At 42.2% G+C, this 17,486-nt stretch overlaps 2 protein-coding genes across 4 annotated transcripts in view; both read left to right on the top strand.

The window, feature by feature from the left end:
- The window catches only part of LOC131193420 (zinc finger protein 883-like), a 69,918-nt gene extending 53,742 nt beyond the window's left edge, over positions 1–16,176 (top strand). The window contains exon 6 of the mRNA XM_058173547.1: positions 14,912–16,176. Coding sequence (XP_058029530.1) covers positions 14,912–16,041 — 1,130 coding nt within the window. The 3' untranslated portion in view covers positions 16,042–16,176. The remainder of the gene's footprint in view (positions 1–14,911) is intronic.
- Positions 8,923–17,486, top strand: part of LOC131193435 (zinc finger protein 345-like) — a 33,623-nt gene continuing 25,059 nt past the window's right edge. For all 3 annotated transcript variants that reach the window (XM_058173589.1, XM_058173586.1, XM_058173587.1), the window contains exon 1: positions 8,923–9,456. The gene's annotated coding sequence lies outside the window, so the exon portion shown is untranslated. The remainder of the gene's footprint in view (positions 9,457–17,486) is intronic.

The raw sequence follows: 17,486 nt of genomic DNA, 5'->3' as shown, positions 1-17,486 counted from the left end.
CCTCCCCAAACCCAATCCACAATGCGCGAGAGGCATGCAGACGACAATACACGGCACAGGCTCTTTTGTTTGCGGTCGCACTGGTCAGTATGCAGTTAGATTTGTGAGAGTGAGCACAAACTGGTGGGCGGTTAGAAAATTTTACTACTAACAGAGGTACAAAAGTGGGCGGTAGCTATAAAAAGGTTGACTACCCCTGCTTTACAACATAGGTCTCCGTCCAACATATACATGTCACAGCGGTGATGTTCTGACCATTCCAGCAGGAACAGATCTGTCATGTCCCAGTCCTCCTCTGACAGCCGGGTCTGGGAAGTCTGTATCAAGCGTGGCCACGAAGCCTCTGCAGCTTTGCCAAATTCCTGTCAGAGTTCTCAGGGCAGGCAGGAATCCAAGGTGTGACTTCGGCAACCAGATGAGACTTTGCTTGACTCAAGGAATGCCAAAAAGCAGATCCTTTATATAGGCCATGGGGTGTGGCTCCATGACTCAGCACTTATCCAGGCCTGCCCCTCCCTTTTGCTGACGTCGCCTCTCCATTCTCCGGAAGCAGGGATCTGTCCACGTTTTGTCCTCCTGCTCAGCTGCCGGCAATTCTGGCTTCTTGCTCACACGCTGTAGGAGGGAGGTTTGTTTGCTCAGTCTGTCTGGGCATGGTGCCAGGGTTGGGGGCTGGAGGCATGCCAGGCCATTCTTCTTCACTATCAGTCTCTGGCTCAGATAGCAGGAGATGGGAGGGGCCCGGCTGAGGAGAGGAGGGCGAGCGAGGCACAACAAGATCCTTACCGATTCCTTTGCCCACAGTAATGGACAAAATGTTTTTTTTTTAAGTAGCATGGATTTGCCACCCAGTGCAGCCCCATGACAAGTGGCAAATTTAACAAGTAAATAATTTGCAACTACTAAAATTAAAATGGCAATTGTCTGTTTACCTCCAACTGGTCAAAATCCAAAGTCCTAAGAGTTGAAGGATGTACCCGTGACCCTTAGATGTAGGTGAGATGCAAATAAATAATATATGAAAGGAGAAATGTATCCATGCATGGAATGTGGAAAATGCTTCAGTATCACCAGTTTCTTGCAATAGGTATTCCACACAAAGGAGAAACTTTGGAAATGGTGGAATGAAACCTCAAAGGATTCTTAAATATGCACTCCAAGTACAGAAAGAACTTCAGGTTTTACTCCCCCACAACAATTGGTACTGGTTGTGCCTTTTCCAGCCAAAATTCAATTTTTTTTCTTCTGTCAGTTTTGCTTCTTTATTTCATCTGATAATTCTTCCTATCTCAGGAGACCCTTTAGTTTGCATTATTTGCATTATTTGCATTTCATATTTTTGAAAATTGTGTTTGTTTCCTAACTCTTCAAGAACCACCTGTTTCTCTTGCCATTTATTTTTTTTAAAAATAGTTTTATATTTCTCCTTTGACGCAGAGCTGCCATCTCCTTCGTACACTTGGCTTTTTTTTTTTTGAAAGGTTCCCCTCAGCCTTCTAAATTTCCCCTTAGGTTCCCCTCAGCCTTCTAAATTTCCACATACTTCTGCAATTTCTGAAGGAATTTTTTTTTTTCTAGAACTGAATGTCCTTTGACCAGTACTCCCATTTGGAATACAATAGTTTCAATATCAGGGTTTTTTTCCCCCTCCTTCAGAATCTCCATTTTGCTCTCCCAAAGCTTCTTCCAGAGACCCATTTATTACCCCATATCAAGAATAGAATAGAATAACAAGAGTTGGAAGGTCAAGTCTTCTATTACAACCCTACACTACTTCAGACAAATGGTTATCCAACATCTTAAAAACTTCCAGTTTTGGAGCATTCACAACTTCTGCAGGCAAGTTGTTCCACTGATTAATTGTTCTCACTGTCAGGAAATTTCTCCTTAGTTCTAAGTTGTTTTTCTCCTTGATTAGTTTCCACCCATTGCTTCTTGTTCTACCCTCAGGTGCTTTGGAGAATAGCTTGACTCCCTCTTCTTTGTGGCAGAGCCTGATGTATTGGAACACTGCTATCATGTCACCCCTAGTCCTTCAGGGGCTGTTCCTAAAGAAAAGTGTTAATATTTTCAAACTGGAGAGTCCTCACTTGGAAAAGGACTTTGGGGCAGAATCCCTCAGCGCTACCATCATTTTACTAGAAGAGGACAGCATTCCTTTTAAAAGGGCCTCTGGTGGCTCAGACTGCTAAGACAGTCTGTTATTAACACAGCTGCTTGCAATTACTGCAGGTTCAAATTCCACCAGGCCCAAGGTTGACTCAGCCTTCCATCCTTTATAAGATAGGTAAAATGAGGACCCAGATTGTTGTGGGCAATAAGTTGACTTTGTATATAATATACAAATGGATGAAGACTATTGCTTAACATAGTGTAAGCCGCCCTGAGCCTTCGGAGAAGGGCGGGATATAAATGCAAATTTAAAAAAAATTCTTCTTCAGTTATTCCTCAGAGATGCGGGAAATCTTAGCCCCGCCTCTTTTAACATTTCTATTCTAAAGAGGCCCAAAGGGCTGTTTTTTCTAAGGGGAATCCGCCAAGACAGCGAAGGAGAGGGCTAAAAGGGCCACTCGATCCTCACTATGGCCTTTCTAGGGAGAAGCACTCACTCCTTTTAACCCTTGGAGTTGCTGGAGAGTTCGAGAATGGCCAGAACCTTTGATTTCTGAGTGCGCGCCTCCATCTGCGAGTCTTGGAGTTTGGTTCCTCCTCCTGAAGCCTCAAATATATGTTAATCAGCCAATGAATTACCCAGAGACTATGAAATCTGAGTTTTGACCTGGACCACTGAAACTCTACAATTGTGCCCTCTCCAATAATGTCAGAGGAAAAAAATGGTGACAGCTGATTCTCACACTCTTCCTCAGAAGTACAACCATGGGGCTCTGATCCCCATTTATGCACAGAAACAGATGATTAGATGACTTTGAGCCAGTTATTCTCTCCCAGTCTGACCCACCTCGCAGGGCTGATGTTCTTTGGAAAACAAAAGGGACCACTAAGTCCTCCGCCTCGGTTATGCAAAATACAAATTGTTTAAAATAATAAACGGACACCACTCGTAAATTTGATAATCCGGGATCTGATTAATGATCAAAATATAGATACTGTGGTAGAGGTGAAGCTCATCTCTACAAATATGTAGCTACATAGTTAAGCATTGTCCCAAAGTTTCTTTTTCAAGAGGCAACTGGACTTTCTGTTTTTTCTTTGAAGACGTTTCTCTTCTCATACATAGAGACAGGAGGTTGAACAACTAGCCTCGTGGTGCAACCGGAACAATCTGGAACTGAACACACTCAAAACCGTAGAAATGGTGGTGGAATTTAGGAGAAACCCTCCCATACTTCCACCTCTTACAATGCTAGACAGTATCAACAGTAGAGACCTTCAAATTTCTAGGTTCTACCATATCACAAGACCTAAAATGGGCACCTAACATCAAAAACGTCATCAAAAAAGCACAAGAATGTTCTTTCTGCGCCAACTCAGTAAGTTCAAACAATCTTCCATACTTCCACCTCTCACAATACTAGACAACACAGTATCAACAGTAGAAACCTTCAAATTTCTAGGTTCTATCATATCGCAAGATCTAAAATGGACAGCTAACATCAAAAACATCATTAAAAAAGGACAACAAAGAATGTTCTTTCTGCGCCAACTCAGTAAGCTCAAACTGCCCAAGGAGCTGCTGATTCAGTTCTACAGAGGAATTATTGAGTCTGTCATTTGCACCTCTATAACTGTCTGGTTCGGTTCTGCAACCCAACAAGAAAAACACAAGACTTCAGAGGATAATTAGAACTGCAGAAAAAATAATTGCTACCAACCTGCCTTCCATTGAGGACCTATATACTGCATGCGTCAAAAAGAGGGCTATGAAAATATTTACAGACCCCTCACATCCTGGACATAAACTGTTTCAACTCCTACCCCCAAAGCGACGGTACAGAGCACTGCACACCAGAACAACTAGAAACACTCTGCTAAACAAATAATTCCTTCAACACTGTCAAACTATTTAATAAGTCTGCACTACTATCAATTTATTTATTTATTTAGATTTTTATACCGCCCTTCTCTCAAAGGACTCAGGGCGGTGTACAGCCAGATTATAAAACAATACAATATACAAATTAAAACAGAGACTTAAAATAACATATTCCATAAATGGCCGAAAATTTAAAACCATCAAATTTAAAACCCATAAAATTCATAAATACCCCAATTAAAAATATTTAGAATTTAAAAAAGTTTAAAAGAAAAAATAATTGCTACCAACCTGCCTTCCATTGAGGACCTGTATACTGCACGAATCAAGAAGAGGGCCGTGAAAATATTTACAGACCCCTCGCATCCTGGACATAAACTGTTTCAACTCCTACCCTCAAAACGACGCTATAGAGCACTGCACACCAGAACAACTAGACACAAGAACAGTTTTTTCCCGAAGGCCATCACTCTGCTAAACAAATAATTCCATCAACAGTCAAACTATTTACTGAATCTGCACTACTATTAATCGTCTCATAGTTCCCATCACCAATCTCTTTCCACTTATGACTGTATGACTATAATTTGTTCCTGGCAATCCTTATGATTTATATTGATATATTGACCATAAATTGTGTTGTAAATGTTGTACCTTGATGAAGGTATCTTTTCTTTTATGTACACTGAGAGCATATGCACCAAGACAGATTCCTTGTGTGTCCAATCACACTTGGCCAATAAAATTCTATTCTATTCTATTCTATTCTATTCTATTGGAGAAACTAATTAAATGTCTCAAGGGTTATACAAGTGCTTTGGTGCCTCTTGTTTGCCTATTCCCATAATACTAAAGGAGCTTCATTCAGAAGAGCGAACTCATAAAAGAAGCCACTTGGAAGAGTGGCCATATACATATCTGTAGCATGGAAAGAACTTCAGTGGTTCCATTTTTTATCACAGTTTCAAAATGAAAAGGTGGTGGATTATAATTACTAAATCATAATTAGATAAGAGTGAAGAAAGGGAAAGAGAAGGAATAAAATGGAGAGGCCAGATGAAGGAGTTTACAGGAAATTTTTGGAAGAGCTTCAAGTTATTACAAGAGGAAAGCCAAAATCTTGTTTGTGCAGTAAGTACAATATAGCTTGCCTTAATGGAATGTAATTAAGCATATGCCCCAAATATAAATATGCAGTAAGGTATTGGAACTACCCAAGTTTTATTAAGCCATTACCAAATGGAAAGTAAGAGTTTTTTTCCTTTCTAAAATTTACCTGTGAATTGGATTGAGGATGCCAACTTACATTGTTGGGAACAGACATCTGTGCTGATCAGGAATTGAAACTAATAAAGGAGAAAGCAACCTAGAACCAAGGAGAAATTTCCTGACAGAAAAATTAGCCAGTGGAACAACTTGCCTCCAGAAGCTGTGAATTCTCCAACAATTTTCTAACACTGGAAATTTTTAAGAAGAGATTGGGCAACCATTTGTCATAAATGGTATAAGGTTTCCTGCCTGAGTAGGGGTTGGACTAGAAGACCTCCAAGGTCCCTTCCAACTCTGTTATTCTATCCTATTCCTATTCTATTCTAATGGAGCTTTTTCTTTTTCACTCTAAATAGATTGTCAGCCAAAATACAAGTTGGTTACAAAGTAATATCCTGTACAGACAGGGGAGTGAGGGGAGGGGGTAGAAAAAGTATGTATCTTAAGTGTTATGGTGAGGAGAGGCAGTACAGTACAGTACTGCAAGAATGTTTTTGACTAAAAAATTTCCTCTGGACAAAAATACATATATCGTCACCACTAGCAACAACTAGCAGAGATTTCCCATCTGAAGGAGACAAGGAGTTGAGAAATATGAAACATTTCAAATTCATTTACGTACCATATTAATATTTTACTATACACTTCATCTTCATTCTTAACTGGCACCTCACTCTGCTCCTCTTGGTCATATTTTTTCTTTAGTGTATAGCATGTAAAAGACTTACTGTATTTTTCGGATTAGACACATTCCACCCCCTCCAAAAGTGGGTGGAAATATCTGTGTGTCTTATAGAGTGAATATGGCAGCGGGACGGGGGTTGGTGCGGCGCCGATCAGCTGTTCTAGGTGGCGGGGATTACCATAGTTCGTTCACTGGCGAACAAGGCGCAGCAAACAGGCTGTGGCAACCTGGCAGCGGTGACTAGGCCACAGTGAATGGGCTGCGTTGTACGGCGAACATCTGATCAACGGTATTCCAGGAGGCAAATCCAATCACCAATCCCTTCACTCGGCAGTGAAGGCTCCAGTGTTCCCTGGCGCCGGCGGCAGCTCAGCTTAGTTGACCGGTGGTGGGCACAACTTGCTGGGGCTGTGATAACTTGCTGAAGCTGATCAGGCTGTTTGCTGTTTGCTGCAAGGATGCTAGCCAGATGAATACTGGGAGGCAGAGGCATTTTTTTTTCTTGTTTTCCTCCTGTAAAGCTAATGTGCGTCTTATACTCCCAAGCATGTTATAGTCCGAAAATTAGAGTAATTTGATTCTTGACAACTGGAGAGAGTGAACTGTGAAAGCGAGGCTCTAAATAATCATTTATGAGGCAAAGTCAAAGTTCATAGGAAAGGATTAAAACTCAAAATAGTTAGCAAAATGCCACAGGTGTCACAGCCGCCATCTTGGATCACCTCAGATCAGGGTTTGTTCCTCATGAAAGGTGTTTGTTAGTATCTTCAACAAAGAAGTTGGAAGTGCCCCGGAGAAGGCAGCCTTCTCTATCCCTATATACGAGGTAAATTTTTCCTAGAGCTGGATGTCTTTGGGCAGTATTTTATTTATATTAAATTTATAGGTTTCCTTGAGAATTTGAATGCTAGTGGGAGAGGGTTTTTTTCTTCCTTCAGGACCACCGTTTTGCTTTCCCCCAGTTTCTTCCCATGTCCAACAGTTGTTTTTATCATCCCAAATCAGGGGCTGTTCTTTTAAAAAAAAGCGGGGGGGGGGAAATAGTGTTAGCATCTTCCAGCTGGGGAGCCCTTCCCTGGAAAAAACATTTGGGACAGAATCCCTCAGTGCTACCATCATTTTACTAGAAGAGGGTAGATTTCTCCTTCAGTTGCCCCTCAGACTGGCGGGAACTCAGCCCCGCCCCTTCCAACGTTTTTTTTCTCCTAAAGATTCCAAGAGTGCCAAAGGTCCGTTTTTTTCGACGGGAGTCCGCCAAGACAGTGGAAGAAAAGACCGGAAGAGCCACCCATTCCTCAGTAGGGCCTTTCTAGGGAGAAGCAGTCGCTCCCTTTAACCCTAGGAGTTGCTGGAGAGATCGAGGATGTTCAGAACCTTTGATGCCTGTGTGCGCGGCTCCATCTGCGAGTCTTTCCAGTGGGTCCCGCAGGGCGGAGTTCAGTTCCTCAAATATATATTAATCTGCCAATTAATAATGTATCCGGAGACTATGAAATCTTGAGTGTTGATCTGGACAGCCATTTATCTGAAATGGGTAAAGGTCTCCTGCCAGACAGGGGACTGGACTAGAAGACCTCCAAGATCCCTTTTAGCTATATTTTCAACTCTGCGCTCTCCAATACTGTCAGAGGAAAAAAAATGGTGTCGGCTCCTTGCTTGGTAGTACAAACGGAGAGACCATAAGATCTAATTTTATACTTAAGTGATCAGTAGAGGCCGGGGCGTGCATAAGTGCACTTACATGCCTATTGTCCCTGTCATTGTATTTTTATTTTCTTATTCTTGTTCTCGTGTTTGTTTGACAAATTCCAATAAATAAATAAATAATCCCTATTTATGCACAGAAACTGGTTAGATGGCTTTCAGCCAGTTATTCTCTGGTTGTGGGACCATTAGGTACTCCACCTAGTTTCCACAAAATAAAAGGTGGGATATAAATTGTTTTGAAAAATAGACACCATCTGTAAAATTGATAACCCCTTGTCTGATTAATGATCAAAATATATTGTGGTAGAGGTGAAGCTCATCTCCTGGTGAGTAAACAGAAATAGCTACATAGTTAAGCATTGTCCCAAATGTACTTTTTCAAGAGGCAACTGGAGTTTCTGGTTTTTTTGGTTTTTTTTGAAGACTTTTAGTTCTCATCCAAGATACGTCTTCAAAGAAAAACCAGAAACTCCAGTTGCCTCTTAAAAAAGCACCTTTGGGACAACCATGACCCAGATGACCGAGAATCTCCATAGACATATTGTTAATGTGGCATTTCATTCTACTTTCAATATTTTACTTTTGCAGTATCTCTCAAGAGACTTTCCCTCTTCTCCATATTCTGCTAGGATCCTGGGGCTTTAGTAAAGCTATCCAAGGGAAAAACTCTAATCTCCCGGTAATTACAAGAAAATCTTCCCATAGTTTTATTTATTTTATTTATTTATTTTGTCACAACATCATACAAAAAGATTATATAGTATATAAACATATATATGAGTAAATGTTAGGAGGTATAAGCATATATATATATAGGAAGAAGAAAAGAAAAACAATAGGACAGGAACGGTAGGCACGTTTGTGCGCTTATGCACGCCCCTTATGGTCCTCTTAGGAATGGGGTGAGGTCAATAGTAGAAAGTTTTTGGTTGAAGCTTTTAGGATTATGGGAAGAGACCACAGAGTCAGGTAAAGTATTCCAAGCACTGATGATTCTGTTACAGAAGTCATATTTTCTGCAATCTAGATTAAAGCGGTTAACATTAAGTTTAAATCTATTTAAATCTAGTCTTCTATGGACAGGATATGAAATCGGATGTCCCGGTTCTGCTTGGATTTCCTGGTGGTGTGTGATCCATGCACGATCCCGCTTCAATTCGAAATTGACAACAGGGGAGAGATACTGCCTTTTACTGCAACGAACAGGAAGAGTGTGATTGTCAAGCACCGCAGACCTGCGGAAAATTTCTGTAAGTGGGGATAACTTGTGTTATTGAAACAAGAGACGGCCACAGCAAGGGAAAGCGAGAGGGGTTTTTATAACCTGCTTCTTTTCGAAGAAACGTTTCCGCTGGGAAAGTGATTATAGTCTCTTTCGCGTGGGAAGATCGGGACAAGTGCAAACTTGACTCCCTGAAGCTCTTAACCCCCTAATTCCTCCCGAGCAGACCTTGGGCGTCTGCTTCCATTTGTTTCCCAGGATTAAAACAGGATCCTCCCAGCGGTGCCCTCTCGCCAAGAACTTCCAGGTCAGCTGGAAGGCGTCCATAGGATTTCGGAAGGCCGGGAAGCGGGAGGGGTCTCTATAGGGAGAACCATTCTCTGCTTTCCACATTAAATCGCTGGCGGTGGGTCCTTCCGTGGAGGGAGGGAAGTGCAGTTTACAGGCTGTGCTGGGAAGGCAGCGGCGCTGGAGGAGCTGCGAGAAAAGCGTTGCGCGGATCCTGCCCTGCGCGCCTGTCTTGCGGAATGGAGCCCGGCCGAAGGGCAGACAGATCCACCTTTCCCTGCGCCCGAGGAGGTAAGGAGCTTCCACTTTCCTTTCCTTTCGGGTAGTTCTGGGTGAGAGGGGAAAGTTCTTGACTTTTAGATGCTGTTTTTTGGGTCTCCCATAAGATTGTTCCTGCAGTCAACGCTTTCTCCTGGACTAGCTTGCCTCTCGGAGTTGCGGCTACCCCAATCACTGGAAGGCTTTCAAAAATAGACCGGACAGCCATTTGACTGGGATGGTATATGGTCTCCTGCCTTGAGGAGAGGGTTGGACTAGAAGATCTCGGAGGTTCCTTCCAGGCCTAGGATTCTACGTTCTGATAATTTTGCATGGAATTTTCTCTGGTGCTGTGTCCGGTCCAGAAGACTTTGATTTAAATGGCTGCTAAATTCCCCGGAGGAATTTTTTATTTTTATTTATTTATTTATTTATTTTGTCACAATATATGTAACTATCATACAGAAAGGTTATATAGTATATAAAGGTATAGAAGAAAAGAAAAACAATAGGACAGGAACGGTAGGCATGTTTGTGCGCTTATGCACGCCCCTTATGGTCCTCTTAGGAATGGGGTGAGGTCAATAGTAGAAAGTTTTTGGTTAAAGCTTTTAGGATTATGAGAAGAGACCACAGAGTCAGGTAAAGTATTCCAAGCACTGATGATTCTGTTATAGAAGTCATATTTTCTGCAATCTAGATTAAAGCGGTTGACATTAAGTTTAAATCTATTGGTTGCTCTTGTATTATTGCAATTAAAGCTGAAGTAGTCTTTGACAGGAAGGACATTACAATAGATTATTCTATGAGTTAAACTTAGGTCTTGTCAAAGGCGACGGAGTTCCAAGTTTTCCAAGCCCAGGATTTCAAGTCTAGTGGGATAAGGTATTTTGTTGTTTACAGAGGAATGGAGAACTCTTCTTGTAAAATATTTCTGGACACGTTCAATTGTATTGATGTCAGAGATATGGTGAGGGTTCCAAACAGGTGAGCTGTATTCTAGAATTGGTCTAGCAAATGTTTTATATGCTCTGGTTAGTAGTGTAGTGTTTTTGGAAAAGAAGCTATGCAAGATTAGGTTTACAATTCTGAGCAGACATCCCGTATTGTTGCTTTGCTGATGCCAGATTGTCATGAACCCTGGGGGGGAGGGAGTCCAGAAAGGAAACCATTCTGGATGCCTATCAAAGGCATTAGCCAGCTGACCTCAAGGCCACAATCATAGGAATGGAATGCAGACAATGGCCATGTCCAATAAGCATCAGAACTTTTACCAAAACAATTTGTTTCAATCCAATAGGACAGGGGTCTCCAACCTTGGCAACTTTAAGACTTGTGGACTTCAACTTCCAGAATTCCTCAGCCAGCAACAGCAAGTCTTAAAAGTTGCCAAGGCTGGAGACCCCTGGACTGGAGGATTGTCAGGCACTGAGTCCCTCCTGGCCAGAGAACAGCCTATCTGGGTTACTGAGACTGATGAGGTTGTGTGAACGTGGGAGTCAACAGAAGCCTAGGTATGGGGTTTGTGTCAAGTGGTACTTCTGTCAAGTCATGCGAGATCAAGAAAGATCCAGGGGAGATATGAGAGATGGTGCTTACTCAATTCCAACTCTGGGAGTTGGTCCACAAGTCTTAAAGTTGTCAAGGCTGGAGACCCCTGCAATAGGACACCAATGGGATAATGAGGGGGAGAAGCTTGGCAGAGGGGTAAGTTAGTGGGCAGTAATATCTAAGATCTGCCTTTTTCTTCTTGTCCTGAGTCAGGGTCTTTCTGATGCCCTTTAGTCCTCAGGATTGAATTTGCCCATGTTTGATTCACGAGTTCCTCTTCATTTTTTTGATTTACTTGTTTTAATATCACCACTCAAGAAAGATTGATTGCTTCATTAATCAAAGAGAGAAGCAACCTAGAATTAAGGAGAAACTTCCTAACAGTCAGGACAACTAACCAGTGGAACAGCTTGCCACCAGATGTTGTAGGTGCTTCTATTCTGACACCAAAGTGTTGTGGTAGTGTGTATTTGAAAAGGAATCATTCCTTGCCTGTAGACTGTTCCAAAGGGCAACTCCTTCCTGTAAAAAAAAAGTTTTTGTTTTTTGTTTTCTTCCCCGATTATCTGACGGGGTGGGGGGGATGAACACTCAGCACAATTCCCTGGGATACGGGGTGGGATCTGCTTGAGACATCTAGAGTCAAACTATGCTGTGCTTTAATGCATACATTCATGACAGAGAGAGCTGCCTCTGAGTCCAGTCAGGGTTTTCCACACCTATCAGTTTTCTTCTCACCCAGTGTCAACAGCTTCTATGTAATGTTGCTGTGGCTGCAAGGTATTCAGATAAACTGATTCCTTGGTTACCACAGAAATAGGCTAGAATCACCCTTCTGCATTGTAGGTTCAAGAATATCATTTGGACATTTGATAGCAAGTTAGTCCTTTGCTGGGTTTTTTTTTTCCTACTGGTAGGTATTATACAGGTAGTTCTCGACCTATGACCACAATTGAACCCCAAATTTCTGTTAAGTGAGTCACTTGTTAAGTAGGTTTTGCCCCATTTTATGACTTCTCTTGCCACAGCTGTTAAATGAATCATCAATTGATAAGTTAATAACCCGGTTGGTCAGTGAATCTGGCTTCTCCATTTATTTTGCTTGTTATAAGGTCGCAAAAAGGGATCACATGATCTTAGGACACCATAGATATGAACCAGTTGCCAAACATTTGACTTTTGATCACATGACCACGGGGATGCTACAAAAGTCGTAAGTTCGACTAATGGTCATCACTTTTTTCAGTACTGTAACTTTGAAGGGTCACTTGCGATTCAAGGAGTACCTGTAATGGCTTGTTGTCATCTTCTGGAACCTCCGTTGTTTGTAGGGGAGGATTAGCAGCAGTTGAGCTTCCAACTCAGTAAGATTCTCCCCTCCTCAAAGTGCCAGTCTGATCTATTGAAGAAGCCTCCAATATTGTGCAAAATGAGAAATCTCTTTCACAAGGAGCTGCCTGTTAATTAGCTAGGAAGCCACATAAATTTGCATGTCATCCTCAGATAGATGGCATCTCACAGTATTTTCTGGGGAACCTCTTCCAAAATCTTCAGACAGTTCTGCAAGCTCTGTGTTGAGGAACAATATTTGGCATTGGTTAAAAGGTCACAGGATTCTGCCTGTCCTTTCTGAGGTGGCTACCTTCCAGGAAGAGCTGAAACCTCCAATCCAAGGTCCATCCCATTATTGGGCCGTATAGAGGGAAAATATGTTGGAAGTGAGCAGTTTCCCTGTTTCTAAGATGAAATGCTAGTCTGATCATTGTATACAGTTGAGAGACTTAACTGCATTGTTACTTCAACGCTCTTTGTGAAGTGGGCTAAACTCTTCACACTGCCATCAGGAGGAGGAGAGAGTCTTCTCCCATGCAGTTTCTTATCCAGTCAGGTTTTGATACTGTCTGTTTCGCTTTGTAGATAGTCTTAGGAGTTGCTTTCATTTTGCTACTGTCAGACATGCACCAGTCCGATCACTTACCAAACGAATACCCTCGATTCCATTTAATTGAAGCGATAGGTTCTTTTACTGAAAGATGTTGGTTGCAGTAGAGTCAGGCAAGAACTAAATTTCCCGCACTCAAAATATACAAAAGGTTTCCTCTCATCCCAGTCCTCCCCCCCACCATGAGCAGTCTGTCTTCAGCCAATAAGGATCCGCATAAGTGTTTTGAGAATGCTGAGATGTTTGGGGCAATCCACCTTCTTACTCAGGGTCCATGGCTTTGAGTGCTGGTACAAATTGTTTTGGAGTTTCTCTGTTCTTTGTCAGCTGTTATTTCCCCCTCCCCTATTTCCCATCACCTATACACACAGGTTGATTGCAAATTTGGCGTCCCGCACCCACACCATGTCCCCTTCTTATTTCCTAACCTTTGATGGCAGGATGCCACCAAGGCACCAAGCCAAAAATAACAAACGATCCAGCTGCTTATAACGATGGCACTTAAGAGGCCCAGTGGTACACAGGGTTTATCACAAGGCTGTTACTGCTAGGGAAGTGGACTGTTTGATAGTTGGAATTTCCAGAGATGAGACTTTCCATTCTGATGGTTCCCCCAACCACCACTATTTTCATGGAAACCTTCCTTTGGCTCTGTTAAGGGAGAATGAAAACTGATATTTTCAAGGGAAAACTTCCTCAAGCAGAGAAGGCAAAATTTCATGACATAAATCAGTACTTCCACTCTCTCAGATATAAATTCAGTGAACCGGTCCTCTCTCATTGTCCAATTTTAAACCTCTCACTGTCCAATTTTAAACCAATTTTAAACCTGGTGGCTCAGGCTGGTAAGACAGTCTGTTATTAACAGCAGCTGCTTGCAATTACTGCAGGTTCAAGTCCCACCAGGCCCAAGGTTGACTCAGCCTTCCATCCTTTATAAGGTAGGTAAAATGAGGACCCAGATTGTTGGGGGCAATAAGTTGACTTTGTATATAATATACAAATGGATGAAGACTATTGCTTGACATAGTGTAAGCTGCCCTGAGTCTTCGGAGAAGGGCGGGATATAAATGCAAAAAAAAAAAAAAGAGTCCATCCTGTATCCTTGGAACTGAACCTGAAAGAGCAGCAGAGCTGATCGGACCCCACCCTTGTGAGAAGAATCACAAAAAGAGCTAACAGAAAAAAAGTGATAGTGGTGGGAGTTTTACTAATGTTCAAATAAGAAATCCAACAATGATGCTTAATCCCTTTCACACTTTGTATCAACTTTGTTGTTTTTTTCTTCCCCCAAGTAGGTGATGGATTCAAGATAGTGGATGCTGGCCAAGAGATGGCAACACCTTTTCTAACAGCCAAAAAGGAAGTTGCTGAAAGGATGAGTGAAAAGGAAAGGCCTGAAGAAAAGGAGTTAATGGAGGAGCTGGGGAAATACTCTAGTTCCCAATATGCAGATATCAGCGTTTTCTCGCACAATGATGATGACCAAGAAAAAGGAGCATGTCCAGGATGCGGAAAAATACTCAGAGGTGAATTGGGATTCTGTGACTGTTATACAAGCCATCCCCTTACGTTCCATAAAAACATTCCCAAAACAGAGGATCCATACCAACACCTGGAATTTGGGGAAAACATCAGTCAGAAAAATCACCTGAATTCACATCAGAGTGTCCACGAAGAGAGGAAGCAGGATCAATGCATCACCTGTGGAAAGAGCTTCAAAACCAGCTCAGCCCTTATTTCCCATCAAAGAATCCATAGAGAGGAGAGGGTTTATCAATGCAGGGAGGGTAGAACAAGGTTTCCTTGGAGCAAGGAACCAAATTCCAGGGAAAAAAGCCCCACTGGGAATAATTCATGTAAATGCCTGGAATGTGGAAAGAGCTCCGCCTGCAACTCACCTCACTTTCCACAATAGGATCCATACAGGGGAAAAGCCATATCATTGCACAGTATGTGGAAAGAGCTTCACTCAAAATGGCAATTTCAATTTACATAAGAGGGTCCACACCGGAGAGAAGCCGTATAAATGCACAGAGTGTGGAAAATGTTTCAAGGCCCCAGGTGCCCTTACTCAGCATAAAAGGATTCACACAGGGGAGAAACCCTATGAATGCTTGGAGTGTGGAAAAAGCTTTAGCAGAAACTGCACTCTAACCATACATAAGAGGATACATAAAGGGGAGAAACCGTATAAATGCCTGCACTGTGGAAAGAGCTTCAGTCAAAAAGTTCACCTTAAGTTACACGAGATGATCCACACGGGAGAAAAACCATTTCAATGCATGGAGTGTGGAAAGAGCTTCCATTACTCTTCACACCTTACTTCCCATCACAGAATCCACACGGGAGAGAAGCCCTTTCAATGCCTGCAGTGTGGAAAGCGCTTTGCCAATTCTGGTGGCCTTCATGCCCATGAACTGACCCACACAGGGGAGAAACCGTACAAATGCCTGGAGTGTGGAAAGAGCTTCAGTAAACCCAGCCACCTAACTTCTCATAGAAGTATCCACACTGGAGAGAAACCCTATCAATGCTCTGAATGTGGGAAGTGCTTCAGTCAAACAAGTAACCTTAATACCCATAAAAGGATCCACACAGGGGAAAAGCCCTATAAGTGCATCGAATGTGGTAAACGCTTCACCGACTCAGGGGTCCTCGTCCGCCACAAAAGGATGCACTCTGGAGAGAAACCATTTGAATGCAAGGAATGTGGAAAAAGCTTCAGTCAAAAAAGAACTTTCATAATACATTACAGAATCCACACTGGAGAGAAACCATACAAATGCACAGCATGCGAAAAGAGCTTCAGTGATCCTCAAGAACTTGCTTCCCATGAAAGGATCCACACTGGGGAAAAACCCTATAAATGTCTGGTCTGTGGAAAGGGCTGTAGGACCACCAGTGACCTTAGTTCCCATAAGCGGACCCACACAGGTGAAAAACCCTATCAGTGCGGTGAGTGTGGAAAGTGCTTTAGTCGAAACAATTCCCTTAATAGCCATAGAAGAATTCACTCCGGAGAGAAACCATATAAATGTATGGAGTGTGGAAAGTGCTATACACATAGCAGTGGTCTTAATTACCATAGGAGGATACACACAGGTGAGAAACCACGTAAATGAGTTGAATGCAAAAAAAGTAACTACTTAGAATCAGTCATGTAACATCCGTAGAAACATTCACCCACTGAAGAAGCTTCGCAGCCTGAAGGCTGAAAGGCAAAAGATGGCTTCCATTAAATATATCAAACCTGGAAAGAGCTGTATTTAAAATATTTCCCTTATTTTTCTTGCAAAAGGATTGGCTCATTGGAGAAAGTAGGTAAATGTGTCAAGGTTATGAAAGTGTTTTGGTGCCTCTTGATTGCTTATTCCCATAAAATGATTTACCTGGAAGAAAACATATAAATACACTGAATGTGGAAAGTGTTTCTGAATTAGCAGACACCTTACTTTCCATAAAAAGGCAATATAGATGAAGGGAGTCTTAATAGAGCTTTAGGGTGAAAGGTATCCTTCTCATTAGAGCAGCGGTTCTCAACCTGTGGGTCGGGACCCCGTTGGGGGTCGAATGACGATTTGCCTGGGGTCGCCTAAGATCATCGGAAATATGGGAAATATACTTGAGAGTCGAAGAATCGCGCTCCAATGGTTGACTCCACAAGCCAGCTGCAGGCTCTTCAAATCGCTAGCCGAATTCGGCTTCAGGCGCGATGAATTTAAAAAGAGAGAAATCTTTGCTCTGATGTCTCCCTCTCAAGCCAGCTGCAATCACTCCCAATCGGTAGCCTAATCTGGTTTCAGGTGCCATAAACTTAATAGGGGAGGAGTCTGCTTTAATGCCTCACTTCTCAAGGCAATCGCAAGCAGTTCAGATCGCTAGCCAAGACGGCTTCAGGCGCGATAAATTCAAAACGAAAATAATTTTACGGTTGGGGGTCGTCACATCATGGGGAATTATATTAAAGGGGTCGCAGCACTATAAAAGTTGAGAACCACTGCATTAGAGAATCCACGTAGAAGGGAAATAATATACATGCATGACATGCTGGAAACTTCAGAACCGAAGCAACTATAATTCCTATGGGAAAATACATATTGGGGAGGAACCATGTGTCGTGAGCGCAGAAGTGTATGAGTGCACAATCATTCATCTTGTACCCTGTAAGAAGATGAAATTTTATAAATTCAAGAAGCGTGAAAAGTGCCTTAAAGGAGCAGAATCTTTTGTATAAAGAGATGTATAAAGGGTAGAATTATACGAATCAACTGAGTGTGCAGAAGGATTAAGGGCCTCTGGTGGCTCAACAGACTAAGCAGTCTGTTATTAACACAGCTGCTTGCAATTACTGCAGGTTCTAGTCCCACCAGGTCCAAGGTTGACTCATACTTCCATCCTTTATAAGGTAGGTAAAATGAGGACCCAGATTGTTGGGGGCAATAAAAGTTGACTTTGTATATAATATACAAATGGATGAAGACTATTGCTTAACACAGTGTAAGCCGCCCTGAGTTCTTCGGAGAAGGGCGGGATATAAATTCAAAATAAAATTTAAAAAAAATTAAAA

Source organism: Ahaetulla prasina, chromosome 2 (genome assembly GCF_028640845.1).
Source record: "Ahaetulla prasina isolate Xishuangbanna chromosome 2, ASM2864084v1, whole genome shotgun sequence".
Lineage (NCBI taxonomy): Eukaryota > Metazoa > Chordata > Lepidosauria > Squamata > Colubridae > Ahaetulla > Ahaetulla prasina.
The sequence above is the reverse complement of the archived record's forward strand: the minus strand, read 5'-3'. Positions and strand labels throughout refer to the sequence as shown.